This window comes from Apus apus, chromosome 9, assembly GCF_020740795.1.
Source record: "Apus apus isolate bApuApu2 chromosome 9, bApuApu2.pri.cur, whole genome shotgun sequence".
NCBI classification, from domain to species: domain Eukaryota; kingdom Metazoa; phylum Chordata; class Aves; order Apodiformes; family Apodidae; genus Apus; species Apus apus.
Window position 1 is genome coordinate 3306880 of NC_067290.1, and position 13794 is coordinate 3320673.

General features: G+C 39.1%; 1 protein-coding gene across 6 annotated transcripts in view; it reads right to left on the reverse strand.

Annotated features, from left to right (window-relative positions):
- Window positions 1-13794, reverse strand: part of SLC6A11 (solute carrier family 6 member 11) — a 94962-nt gene that overhangs the window by 34684 nt on the left and 46484 nt on the right. For all 6 annotated transcript variants that reach the window (XM_051627788.1, XM_051627790.1, XM_051627791.1 and 3 more), the window contains one exon: window positions 12363-12497. In XM_051627788.1, coding sequence (XP_051483748.1) covers window positions 12363-12497 — 135 coding nt within the window. The remainder of the gene's footprint in view (window positions 1-12362; window positions 12498-13794) is intronic.

Below are 13794 nucleotides of genomic sequence, written 5' to 3' on the forward strand. Positions count from 1 at the left end.
AAACTACAAATATTTTTATCCAGTTGCTTAAATGTACAAGACAAGTAACAAGTATGAGTCAAGGCCTGGAAGCCCAAGGAAGCACAGAGAAATGAAAAGCCAATAAATGTTGCTGAGCAACAATTAAGGCTAAATGGATGTGCCCTCACTGTGCACTGCAAACCCTAATGAGTTAAAACAAAAGGCTGTATATTACTCATCTTTCTCAGTCAGAACAGAACAGCAATTCTAGGAAGGAGAATTAAGAAACCATTAAGGTCACCTCCCAGTTACACCTGCAGAAAATCAGTCCTGCAGCAGCAGTGCCCAGTAGTAAATTGTTTCAGAACATTGAGGACTACAGTTACTGCCATAAAACCACATTTATGTACTCGCTGCAATCTTAAAGGCTCCATATTCACAAACAGAAACTATTTCTTTGTCCTGTAGCATTTTCCTCCTTGAATTTCATCAAGGATTAAGCACTGAGGAAGCAACAGTCATTAACTTAGATGATTTATAGAATCATAGAATATCTAATGTAAGCTTTACATTCACCCCTCCCCATACTCTTCACTTGCATGTAAGTCAGAAGCCTCCAATCCTAAAGGAGATGCCAGCTAGAGGTGGGAAACCTGGCAGCACCTGCAATAGGCAGCAAGCACTTCCAGCAAGAGTCCCAGGAAGGAGCTCTGGTCCAGGAGGGTGGATAGGCCAGCTGCTGACTTGTTCTGTGGTCTTGGACAAATCTGATGCTGTGGGTGAATGAGCAGGGCCACAGCTCTGCAACTGCCAGGGCAGCAGCACACTGATACAAAGATGATAACTTGGTATGCACCATCTGAATGTGTCTCAGAGTTAATTACTGGTGAATGGTAGCTGGAATTTGCTTGGAACCCCAGCAAGAGCCTGGCATCTGCCCAGGATTATGTGCCAAGAATCTCTCAGATTCCTCTAACAAGCTTAGAGCAAAAACTTATCCAATCAATCCCAGATATTTGGATTATTTTTTTTTTAAGAGATATTTTTTAAGGCTCAGTTACAAGTCAGAGACTGTGCCTGACAGTTTAAAGTAACTGTCATCACTAGGGAAGCAGTTACTAACAACATCTAGCTCCATCAGGAGCTCAACAGGTACCACAAGTAAAATGAGTTCCCTAGATAATTTTCATAAATAAATGCAAGGGGGAATGTAGAAAGGCAAAGCAATTAAGCAGATTTTTCCTAGACCTTCAGGAATAAGCTTGTCATGTCTTCCCTGTGACAGATTCGTCTTGGATAAGTTAATTTGGGAAACAAACATTGCACTGCTGGTATCCTAGGCTTATTTTAAATGCTTATCTGAAATGTTCAAAGAGCTGATGTGCTGGTAGGTATTTTGCCTCATACCCAGCCAGGAACACGGACTGATGTACAGGTCGTTCCAACCCACAAACATCTTTGATGTGTCTGTCCCTCAGAGTCACTTCTTGCACATTCCCCCTCCACCTGAAGGACAATTTGCTTCTGGTACTTATATTCCACAGCACTCAGCACAAGAGGATGGAAAGAAGACAAAAAGGAATCACATTTTTGTTTATTCCTTTCCAGTTTGCTGCCAACTCATTTATTCTTGTGTCCTTCAACTTGGTATTTTGATAACACACACTCTTACTTCTACTTGAACCTGTATGCCCTATGCAGTGTATAAAAAAACAACAACAAACCAACTCTCCTGGACCTAGAGAGAGCACAATATCAATATTTTACTATTTGGAGTTGTCTGACAGACTGGCTGGCAACAACTTACTTGTTCAGTGAGTATACATTCTACTTCTTTGTGACCTAAGCTATTTTAAAAATCTGCAGGTAAGTAGAGTTATATAAATACAAAAATACAGTTATTGGTGATATACCAGTACTCAAAATCATTGCCTCGTCAGTCTGAAAATATCCAGGAGAGTAAATTAGCCCCTAATGTTATTTAGCCCGTGCCTCATTCCCTCAAGCTGAGGTACCCGTCTCTGCTCTGGCTGTAAGACTGTGGTCACTCCAAGCCCTCTACAGAATTGGTGCAAAAAGGAATTTATAAGACTAATGCAAAGTGGTGGCTGACTGAATGACACTTCCAAGATAGCTTTTCCTCTCCACTGATGAAAGAGGCAGCCATCTACGAAACTGGAACTTTGCTTACACACACCAGTTATATATGCAAGTCAAATATGAAGATCAAGATGCAGAAGAGATCATTGTAGTTTGTAATCACTAATCATGAGCCACATTTTCTGCCTTCCTCCATAAGACAGTAACTCACTGAAGGCTAATGCCCCAACTAACTGCTGCAATCATTTTCCACCTATGTTTTGCTCACCTTCATGGATGGATAAACAAGTTCATTTAGACCTCCAGGCTGGCAAAGTACTGGCTTTCACTATACCTTTTTGTGAACATCCCTCAGAGTCACCATGTTGTTTTATTATTTTACACAGAGGGATTTAGAGTATTTTAAAAGCATGAGTTGTTTTTAGAGTGACAGGAACCGTATACCCAACTGGCAAATTTTGGTAAACAAGCCACTCAACATTCACTAAAATTCAGCTGTGAGCCTAGTCCTTTTTAAAGAGAGCTGGGCAAAGACAAACCTTTCATTTATGCCACAGGGTTGGCAGAAACTTGAAGTAAAACCGAGCTCAAGCACTAGAATAAAGAAATGCCATTTAGGAATTGTATTCAGGACCTGCACTTCTTGACACTAAAGGGGTTACTAAAGTACTGACATAGCTCAAATGTTTAATTTCACAGAAGAATGAAGATTCAGTTCAACTTACATTGTTTGAAAATTTGTGTCAAACAGTAAAAGCAGTTGGTCAAACACTGGAAGGTTTTTTTAAGAAGTCAAATGTTATTTCTCCATTTTTAAATTAAGCATTTGGTTTGTAATTCCTAAACAAGATGTTGCTTCAAAATGAAATAATACTAAAAAGAATAAAGGAAAACACCTCCTTAAACTAAAAACACTTTTTAAAGCTCTGACCTGCATGAAATGTTTCACTTTTCTTCTTCTAAAATACCAGTATGTGAACATGGAACGTAAGTGCAAATTCACCAGGAACCAGATCCTGCCTCCCATCCTTTACAAACTCAGCTGCACTTGCTTGATTCAAATGTTCTCTGAGAAGTTCACATGGGTTGACAATAAACAAACAAATGAAAGATCCGTGAACCCATACTCCAAACTGCATCAACTGCTGATGACTTCCTGCCAAGTTTGTAAAAAATTTACTCAATGCATTTACTGCCTCTCTCTTTGTAACCATCAGATGCTTTCTTTCCATGTCCTTATTTACAGTCCTAAATAGAAGCAGTAGCTGGCACTGGTGTGACAAAACACGTTATTGCCTCTGTTCTCTGATGGCATAGAAAGATATTCTTGCAGCCAGGATTCTGGTGCAAATAGTCACAGAATGCTCAGTTGATTTGAGCCTCCGTGTTTAAAGCAGCTGTCTATAAACATCCATATGGAAAAATATGTGAACATATGGAACTCTAAGGCTGTGAATACAGTTAGGGAAGATATCTTTAAAAATATTAATCACCTTTGCAGGAATTCCTGTATTATAAAATTTTCTGGAACTTAACATTAACACAAGAATAAATTTATTTCTTAAAAGACTTCAGAGAAAAGGATATGAACTGTATCCCCAAGTCAGGGAATGTACCACAGCAGAATTTGAAGAAAACATGTTGACTATCCCATTTATCTTCATGGGCAATTTTGATCATAAAATTTTAGTGTGTATATAGCTCTGTGTGTGTGTATGTATAAACATTTGATATAGCATAAGGAGGAAACCATTAGGCAGTGCTAGGTAAAGCAATCAACAATCAAGCCAGCTTCGATGGCCTGAACAAAAACTATTTGAATACAATGTAGTTACTTTATCCATAAGGAAGGAATTGTCAAGAACTCAGTACAGACGTTCAGAGAAGAGAGGATCTGAAAGCCACAGCTGCCAATACACACATCTCCCCATCTTTCCAGTTTGCACTCCTGGATCTGGATCCTTTCCATGAGCTGCCTGGCAGATGGTGACAGTTCATGATGGGGAAGCCAGCTTCTTTCCCCACACACATTAGGGCAGTGTGCCAGCAACTGTCACCAGCCACCTCCCACCTTCTCTCAGCTTCCCTCTCCTTGCTTTCTATCACCTTTTTCTCGCATTCCCACACTCCCCTTACAAATCAATCAGGTATGTATGGACAAGCATCACACAAGCTGTATGCTGGCAGGTACAAAACCATGGTAGGAAGAGGGAAGAGCAGCAGTCAGGCACATGTAGCTGTCAGATGCCTACGTAGCCCCCAGCTCAATGCAGTCCCCAGCTTGTTCATACTGCCCTGGAGGAAGAAACCTTTTCTGTTCCTTTCTGCCTCCTCTTTTTGTATTTCCATTGGTTCAGAGAATACCTTCAGGGAAGAACTTCAGAAATTCCTCAAGGCTACTTCTGAGGAAAAAAACATGTGTGAGCCCAACTCCATCTACCATAAAATCCTTTGGTGGAGACCTTTCCAGGCTCACATGCAGCCCCAATAACATGGCAGCTCTCCAAGGGTAGTAGTTCGTGGGGTGTACACAACACACTTTAGCTATTACTGCTTTTATACATATGTTTGCCCAGCCTTCTTTTTGTTGGAATGTTTTGGGAATTTAACTGTTATTCCAGTCCTAGGATGGAAATAAAAAGTCTCAGCAATGTCCGTGGGATTAGAAAGCATTTTTTGTACAGGTCTTCAAAGAATAATCTTTAGGAGCACTCAATGTTTTAAAGACTACACAACAGATTTTCTGCAAGCTGCACATCATTCCACTAGTGTAGTAATCTTCTCTTTTTCTTTTCTCTCAGTCCTCTGAAATAACAGGATTAGCAAGAATCCTGTTAGCAATTCTTAAAATAACTATACATTTCCAGTGCCTCTATTTATATGGCATCATACACCCAACATCTGACTGTCCCAGAAATAGTGTGGAATATTTATTTGCTTCCCTTACTGACTATCCTTACTATGCCCAGGTTCCCTTATTATTTTTCCCTCCATATATCACTTTGTATTTTTGGTGCCAATTTTTTATTTCATCTGAAACAAATGCATTTTTAGCAACCCCTTCTCTCACTAGGAGACTTGACCTCTAGAGCAGTTGATAGGCTGGAGTCACTGGTAGTATTCACAATTCCTTAACTGTTCCTGAGTATGTTAATTAATTAATGCACAAAATGGCTCTTCAAGCTTGACTGGTACTTCTTTTCAAGTACCATAATTGTAAACAGTGAAAAATCTCTCCCTGTTATGGCAATACACTGGGTTAATGTGTGGATCCTGTCTCCCTCCAGTGGCATATCACACTGCCCGTGAAGTCTAATATTAAAGTGCAATCAGAGTTTCCCAGAAACTTAGGTGATGTCTCCTCTCCATTGCCAAGGTTGCTAAGGGGTTGCAGAGATAGGTGGAGGATGGTTCATGTGGCCTAGAAGCCCCAGGGAAATTACCTAATGACCCCATTCTTTTAACAAGTCTCTTCTTATCTGCCAAAATCTGCTGTTGCCTGCCCACCTTGTTGGTGCTTGTGTAGCAGCAGCAAGAAATACAAGGAAAAAACACAAGGAGAAGGAAGCAAACTATTTTTTCAGGGCTCGAAATAACTCTCCAAAGCAATAACTGGACTTCTGAAACCTCATTTGCTACATAAAAAATAATAGTCACAATATTAGTCTGTTGAAAAAACAGAGCTGTATATTGAGGCAGAAGGTATGTCACACTCAGACACACCAGCAGTTTAGCATCACAGATTCCATTTAGATTGTGCCTTTCCCACAGCATACTAAAATATGCCTAAAATCTTTGGCCAACATAGTGACTTCTGTGGTGAACAAATACTAAGGTGTTCCATGCATTGCAGGGAGTAATTTTTTGACCAAGGAGAAGGCCCTGAATGTCTTCAGCCCGTGCCTTCTAAAACCAAGGTGTCCAAACACTGCAGTGCAGATTCCCTGCGAGAGAGCAGCAGGGATGTGTCCTTGAGCAGGGACAAGGAAATGTGCTCCCAGGCTTGCCTTGGGTCTGCCTTCGGGGAAAATGGGAAGAGTATCCATCCCAGGAATGACTGATGGCTTTGCTAAGCACCCCTGTCCTTTCAGCAAGAACACCGCATTACAGCCATTTGTTGGTCTCCCTGTCCTTCCAAACCACATAAACAATTTGTAATGCAAAAGCCATAGGACATATTCAAATGAAATATTTCCTCCTTGTGGAGAGCATGAACTGCATTGCAGGGCAAAACGTTTCTAAATATCATAGCAGTCCATATCCTGTGCTTACCTTACAATCTAAACTCTCAGTTACTTGTAATGACAGTGCAAACAGCAGACTTTGAGAAGAGCTGATTCTTTGTCAAGTTTAAAGGTAAAAAGTTTGGGTAGAGGCTTTACTACTTGACGACAACATGAGAGCCTCATAATCTGAAGCAGTTGTGTTTGAATAGTTTGAAATTGAAAATGAACAAAGACTCTTTCTTAAAAGATGTGTAAAAAGTGGGAGTTGTACTTAGCCAGTAGATTCAGCTAAGGATTTTCCTACCTATGGCCCTTGTATGAATTTCGGGCATTTCCCTCTTTATAATTTACTGCAACTCACATGTATGTGCTTCCCAATTACCTGGTTCAGAAAGCGAATACCTGATGAAGCAAACAATATAGAGAATAGCAAGAAATTGGTAGGAAAAAGGAGAGTAAATTCCACAACTGATAACAGAACTGCATGGGAACTGGACATCCTCCTCCTCTTGTTACTACTGTTTTTTCCCAGTTAATTGCTGGGGTTTTTTGTGTGTTTTTTTTTTTTTAAATGGCTGCACAAACTCTTACAGAGGTAAAAAATGCAGTCAATTTCTGAAGGAATTAGTAGACTTAGTTTTATTAAGAGGCTGGTAAGACTTAAGACATGCAGCTAGGCTTGCTTCCAGTATGGAAAGCATCCTTTGAACCAAGTCTCTCATTAGACTGCAAACTTCCCACTTGTCACATTCCAAAGAAAAAGTCTCAAAAAATTATCCACAAATTAGATATAATTTAATTGCCAACCTATGAAAATTCCTGTTTCAATTCCAAGGATCAGTATGCTTAGATAGATACACTACAGGTCTCACTACACTACTCTCCTACTCAGGAACCTGTACAGATTTTCCCTTGATTTTCTAAGCATGAAACCAACTGAAAGTGAAATCACAACTTCTTCTACATTTTTTTATTTGTTAAGAAAACAGAGCCCTAACACTTCTCTTTAAATGCAACAGCAGGGAAAGCAGCTGTATTTTCTCCTACCTTTGAAAACATGGGGTTTCATTCGGCCTCAAGGTGGCGATACAACTGTGGTAGTTGCTCACTTTTCCAAGGCTGCGGGTACTAAAATTGAATCAGTCTCGGATATTTCTTCTACTAAGAGAGTTTTTGGTAAAGAATCAGTGTGGCATTACTGCTGCAGCTCTCATCGCCAAAGCGATTACTAAGCATTGGAAATAAAAAGTTCAGGGAAGATTAGTTCTCAAATACATTTCCAGTTTGGATTTTCAGAACAGGATTTAAGAAAATATTCTCTCTACACCAACACAGTATTCCCAAATGTCTCTCACACATATGCATATTATAATTAGCCTAATTGGAGAGCAATTGATTACAGCTTTAGTGAATAGCATTTTAATTTTTTTTAAGTATAATTTTTTTGTTTATGCTCGAACATTCTAGGATGATGTTAAGGAAGGAGAGAATGACTAGCAAAATAAACTCATGTTAACCTGAAAAATAAGGAGTATGTAATAAAAACTATGGGGGGGGGAAGTGCATTTATTATAGGTGATTTTCTGCCCCCCAAAGAAAGTGTTTTATCTAAAACAACTACCTGATGTACTACAATGTTTTTCTTCTCTGTAAACACACAGACCATGAAAACTGAGCCTCAGTGCCACAAAGGAAAATGCAGAAAGAAATTTTTTAGAAAGAGGACAATGTAAGTAAAAGAGTCATGTTTGTATCATAAGACTTACCTAGTGTAAGGCTTTTTTCAGGTTAAGTTGATGCTAACTGCTGTGCATTCATGTACTTATTTTCAAGAAGGGCAAGAAGGAAAATCCAGTGAGCTACAAGCCAGTCAACCAAATTTCAGTGCCAGAGAAGTTTATGGAAGCCATTTTCAAACTGGGTGGAGCACCCACTGCAAGAGCACCCACAGGAACCCCTGGAAGCTCTGCAGAGTCACCTGCAGTCATGGCTACCTACTAGTTCAACTCTCCCAGTTGAGCTACTAGAAGTGAATGGTAGAAATGCTTCTTCCATCAAGAATTTTGTGCAATTTTAACACTTTCCCACTGCAAACAAAAGATCAGAGAAATTTAGAATCAATCCTGGGATTGATTTTCCTATACCTTATGTTGTTTTTTCTTTCCTTTGCCCTGTCATGTATTTACCATGCTTAATATTCACGGGAGTGTATAACAGACAGAAAGTAAAACCTGTATTCTATCCAGATAGAAGTGTATTCTTACATGCATTTCAGTCACAAACCCCAGATTAAATTTGTTCAAGATTTTGGTAGGCACCAACCATTCAGAGGAGAGTGCAATGTCAGCTATGCTGACATGTTCAACCCTCCACACACTATAATGAGTATCTTAATTAAACCAATACTTTTTTCTTTTTTAAAATAAAACTACCATAACTCGGCCAGTTATTAGCATCCAAGGACACAATAAACAAAAAGGCTTTATTTTTTATTTTTCTCATCATTTTAAGAACCCACTGCTGCAGCAGGGTTTAAATTTATATGTCTGTGTTTTCCAGGTCATTGACTATAATATTAGTCCTTGACCCATTAAACTGGTACGTCTGTTAGTCCCTAACTGGTTTAACCACTTCCATGCACAAATGTTTTGGAAAATCCCATTATGAAGAACCAAATGTTTTCCCCAAAAAGGAGCATTGAGTACCACACACAAGCACAACTGCATATTAAGTGTTGTCCCTGTTGAGGGACAACCAGAACCATATTTTGAGTCAGAATTGCACAGACAAGCCATAGCAATCCTATTAACTTACTAAGATGCTTATTTTCTGTGAGTTATAACTCAGGAAAGAGGCTATATTTAAGCTATAAGCAGCACCTGTATCTTCCAGATAGCAGCAGAGGGACATATTTCAAGCCAATTTGAGCATGAAGGCTATAGAGACATTCCTGTTGTTGAAACAAAGCATTTCTGAAGCTTAAATATAGTACTCCACTATTATAATGAAAAGTGATTGGTATGAGCTCTACAGATACACAGGACAAAAGATGGCATTTTCAGACCAAGAGGATTCAGTCTGCTGAAAAGATAGAATATAAAAATGAAATAGAGAACACAGCACTTGAAAGCTAAGAGGAACTGAAAAGACAGATGAATAGCTGCTTGGAAAGCTATAATGAACCATGGAATGCAAATTACACAAAGATAAAAGATTCAAGGTCTTCAAACTAAAGTGAGCCCTGAAGAGAAAATTTATTTAATTCACAGTAAACATAGTTGGCACTGTGGTTCAAATACTGCTCTCCTCATGCAGACACAGTAGTCTCCCTGGAGCATGACTTAAACAGACCTCCAAATGAAGAGGAGAACAACTTCTCCTAGTACACACCCACTGTGCTTTCATACGGTGGAGTAAATCCAAATAAACTAAAGATGAAAACTGGAAACACAAATGTCAAGGTTATTTCAGTTGTCCTATGCTTCCTTAACGGCAAAAATCTCTAGAACAAATTGAGAAGACCCTTACAGAATGGGGGATTTTGATGCAAAGGGTCATGGTTTTGAACATTATGAAGTTATGCATTTCCATAAAATGGAAAACAGCTCTAATATCTCTTCTTATACTTAAAAGTTACAATAATGCTGACCCAATTCCACATTACTTTCTTTATCGAATATAACAAGTTGTGTCAAATTCTATTTTTAAGATTGAGAAGCTAAACTGCTCTTCTTTCTTAAAAACTGACCAGAGGGCCCTCCCATAACTCAGAAAAGTTTCTCCAAAACTTGATTAGCCTCACCAAAATATTTCAGTGTCAATGAATCAGCATTTTGCCAACTGAAAAATAATTCTCTAAAACCACTTGATCACACATATTACAGTTGGATTACCTGTATTAGTGTTCACAGTTTCTAGTATGGTCCTTTCTACCTCAGGTTTTTCCTACAAAAAAGTGCCTGGAATACTAAGGCTGATTTGCAGCAGTGTGTCAGTTTAAGTCTCACTGAAGTGAAGAAGAAAGTTGGCTTGTTGAAGCAACACATTAAGCCTTCCCAAAAAACACTGGAGTATCAGCTGAGCTGTATGTGTAGGACAAACCGACACATGCACATGTGTCTTTGAAGTGCTTTATACTCCCCAGGCTGCTCAGACTAATACCATGTGCTTTGGAAATTGTCATGGCAACAATGTATTTCTTTACAAATGGAAACAGTATAGTAAATAGGCATATAAAAACCCCTTGTAGCCTGACAATGACATTGCTTAAGCTTGCATGCCCTCCCTCAATGCCAAACAGAAGCAAGGGTGTCAGTGGCACGTGAAAAATCCACATGCAGGGCAAAATCCTATTAACAGGCTCCTCACACACCACTGGAAAAGTGAAGGAACCAACATTTCAGCAGCAGGACCACCTCCTCTTCATACTAGGTCGATAGACTTCACAGGTGGAGGAATCCTCATGGTGTGGCACAAGAAAACAGTATTCAGAGAACACTTTTTGTTAAGGCAGGGGGTAACTGTAGCTGTCAGAACCACACAGCAGGTGAAACACTAACTAAACTGAACCAAATAGACAGATCCCACGTTCTCAGATAAGCATAAGCCATCCAAATTTCTTGTCTCTGCTAAAATGATCATCATCTTTGGAAGCTATTAACGAAGTCTGATCCACCTACCCCTAAAATTGTTGCATTTGAAACTCTTTTCACTCCATGATGGTAAGTTAACCTCAAACCCTTCTCTCTCCTTCCCATGTTAGTGTTCAAGTCATCTGTATTTTAGGTCTAAAAGTGAACCCGGGGTTCACTTGAAATTGGGCTGGCTTGCTAAAGTTACTACAACCTGAGTCTATTATATGTTGCAAATAAGTAACAGGGAGTGCGTGAGAGAATCCTGGGTTTCTCTGTTACTGTGGTAATTTCTGAGGTAAACTGAGACCACCTCTAAACCAGCAAGCCCTTGGAAATCCAGAGCACATCACTGACATTCTAACACCACTTCCACAACTCCTCCTTCACCTCCCATCTATGCTGACACAGAACGATGGAAACATTAGAGTCCAAAAGTGGCAACATGACTAAATTTTTAGCTAAAATTGTCAGTATTTTAAAATAATCTTTTTCTTTCTACCTTTTTCTTTTGTTTTGTTTTTCCTTTTTTGTTTTTCTGTAGACATATTACTTGTTGAACTGCACTTCACAAGTTAGTCTCAGACACTTCCAGGAAATAACCTGAAGGGATCCCTCTATTGTCTTTTACAGAAGATACACTTTTTCAGTCAGCAGTTTAAAACAAAAATTATGCTGACACATTTTCAGAAAGCAGATTAAAGAAATAATTTTGACAATTAATCCCAAACTTCCTTTCTCTCTCTGGATCCATTTAATATTTTAACAACCTTAGGAGTATTACTATATGTCTTTTACATTCCCAAACCAGGTAAGTAAAATGCTGCCTGCAACCTGACAGGTTTTGTAGAGCTTTTGTCATTTCCCTCTTCAATACCAGACAAATTTTATATAATAAGTGTTTGATTGTACTCGTCTGTCACTTGGAAAAAAAAGAAATAAATCAACTTAATCCTGTATTTCCATGTTCAACTCTACTCTGGAAACAACTGAAAAAGATACAGCTGCTGGTTTGAGTACTTCATCCCTCTCTGATTTCACTTAGAGGACTTCTGCTTCAAAGACAACAATCCTCTGAATAATTAGTTTGTCTACTAACCTTCACTGACATTTAGATTTGGAATGTGGAAAGAACTGGAAAATGGGTAAGTCTTAGTTAAATTTGTTCCATTCAACCAGTGGCAGTGATCTTGCCCCACTGTGGCAGAAGTAGCAACTGCAACTGAACAGTTCTGACAATTCAGATTTATAAACCGATGTACTTTCCTACTAAAAGAATAATATATTCCACACATGTAAGCTTTGATGGCTTTAAAGCCCTATTCACAGTTCCAAATCTCTACCAATAAACAATTATCCAGCAAACACCTGTATTCAGACTTCAACATCAAGAAACCCTTGCAGTTTTTCCCAGTCTGAGAGGAAAATGAACACATGATCCTACCTGTGGGTCCGACAGTCGAGAAAGGTCAGGGTACAAGTAGAATTTTATCCCCTCAGAAGCACCTGGTAATGTTACTCCACGAATCAGAAGAATCATCAGCATGATATAGGGGAACGTGGCTGTCACATATACAACCTAGCAGGAAGAAGCAAACATTAGAAAAATATTTTCTTTCAACTGCAACAAAACCACCTCATTTCCATGTCCAATTTGCCAACAAACTACAAAAAATAAAAAAAGGTGGAAAATACCCTCAAAAGATGAATTTTAAACTCAGAAGTTCATTATCTGTCTCATGCCTAGGTAAATGAAAGAGCTATATCAGACAACACACCCATGAATGGATTCTCCAATACATTTTCATAACTAATGAACTGGAACTTGATTTTTCAGAACATGCTGAGTATTTAACCTCAAACATTAAATCATCCCATGTGTCCCTGAGTGGGTTCACTCAGATATGGAGGAACTTAAAATCATGGCAGATCTTCACCATTTCCAGTTGCCCAAGATATATTTAGACACTTCACTCTCACTCACCTTAACAGGAGGTAGTTATGTATCTTTCAGGTGTCTTGAAAATACAAATCATGATTTTCCCAGGAAACTGAGATATCCATTGTATTCCAAAAGGCCTCAGAATTGATTAATTCATAGGTCAATAAAGTGCAAAATGGAAAGCTTTATCCCAGTGCTTATATTTATTATAATTGACTGTTAGTGGAAATGTAAACAAATAGCACTAGCTGAGTTCAAACAGACCTTGTCTCAAAGAGACTGCTCTCCACATTTAGGCTTCAATTTAAAATGGATCATCAGTTAATGAGAAGTAAAAAAGAAACACACAGAACTGACAAGGTCGTGCTCTGAGTCTTTTATTGGGTGGAAAGAATGGAGTAGCCAGCAGCCAGTTCTCATGTTCCTCTATTTCATTCCTTCCCAGCTATTTTTCTCTACTTCTTTGAATCAATAGTTACTTTTAACAGAAAATGGTCAGCAGACATATACATTTGATGACATGGCAGCTGCTGCACCTGAATATGTTACCATATTAAAGAGCAACATCTCATCCCATCATACTTCTTTAACCACACTGCTTTGCAGCCTGCTATCTTGCTCACCCTGCCACTGCTTTGAAACATTTAAAACCAGTCAACAGACTGCAGTCCTGTAGAGGCAGATTTCTTCCTAGGTTTCTTCGGGTGTATTTCCTCTCTCAGCTCCATCAAAGAGGAGCTGAAAACAAGAGAGGTCTGGTAAAAGTACCCTCATAATACCTGTACTCCTCCTGCAGCCCTCCAGATTTGTGGAGTTCCACCTCACACTCTCCTGTTTTGCTGTTCCAAATGCCTTCCAGAGCCCATCCACACCTACTAACATTATTGCAAGTACTAAACCCACAACCTCTACCGTGTATTTTCGTCATGAGGGC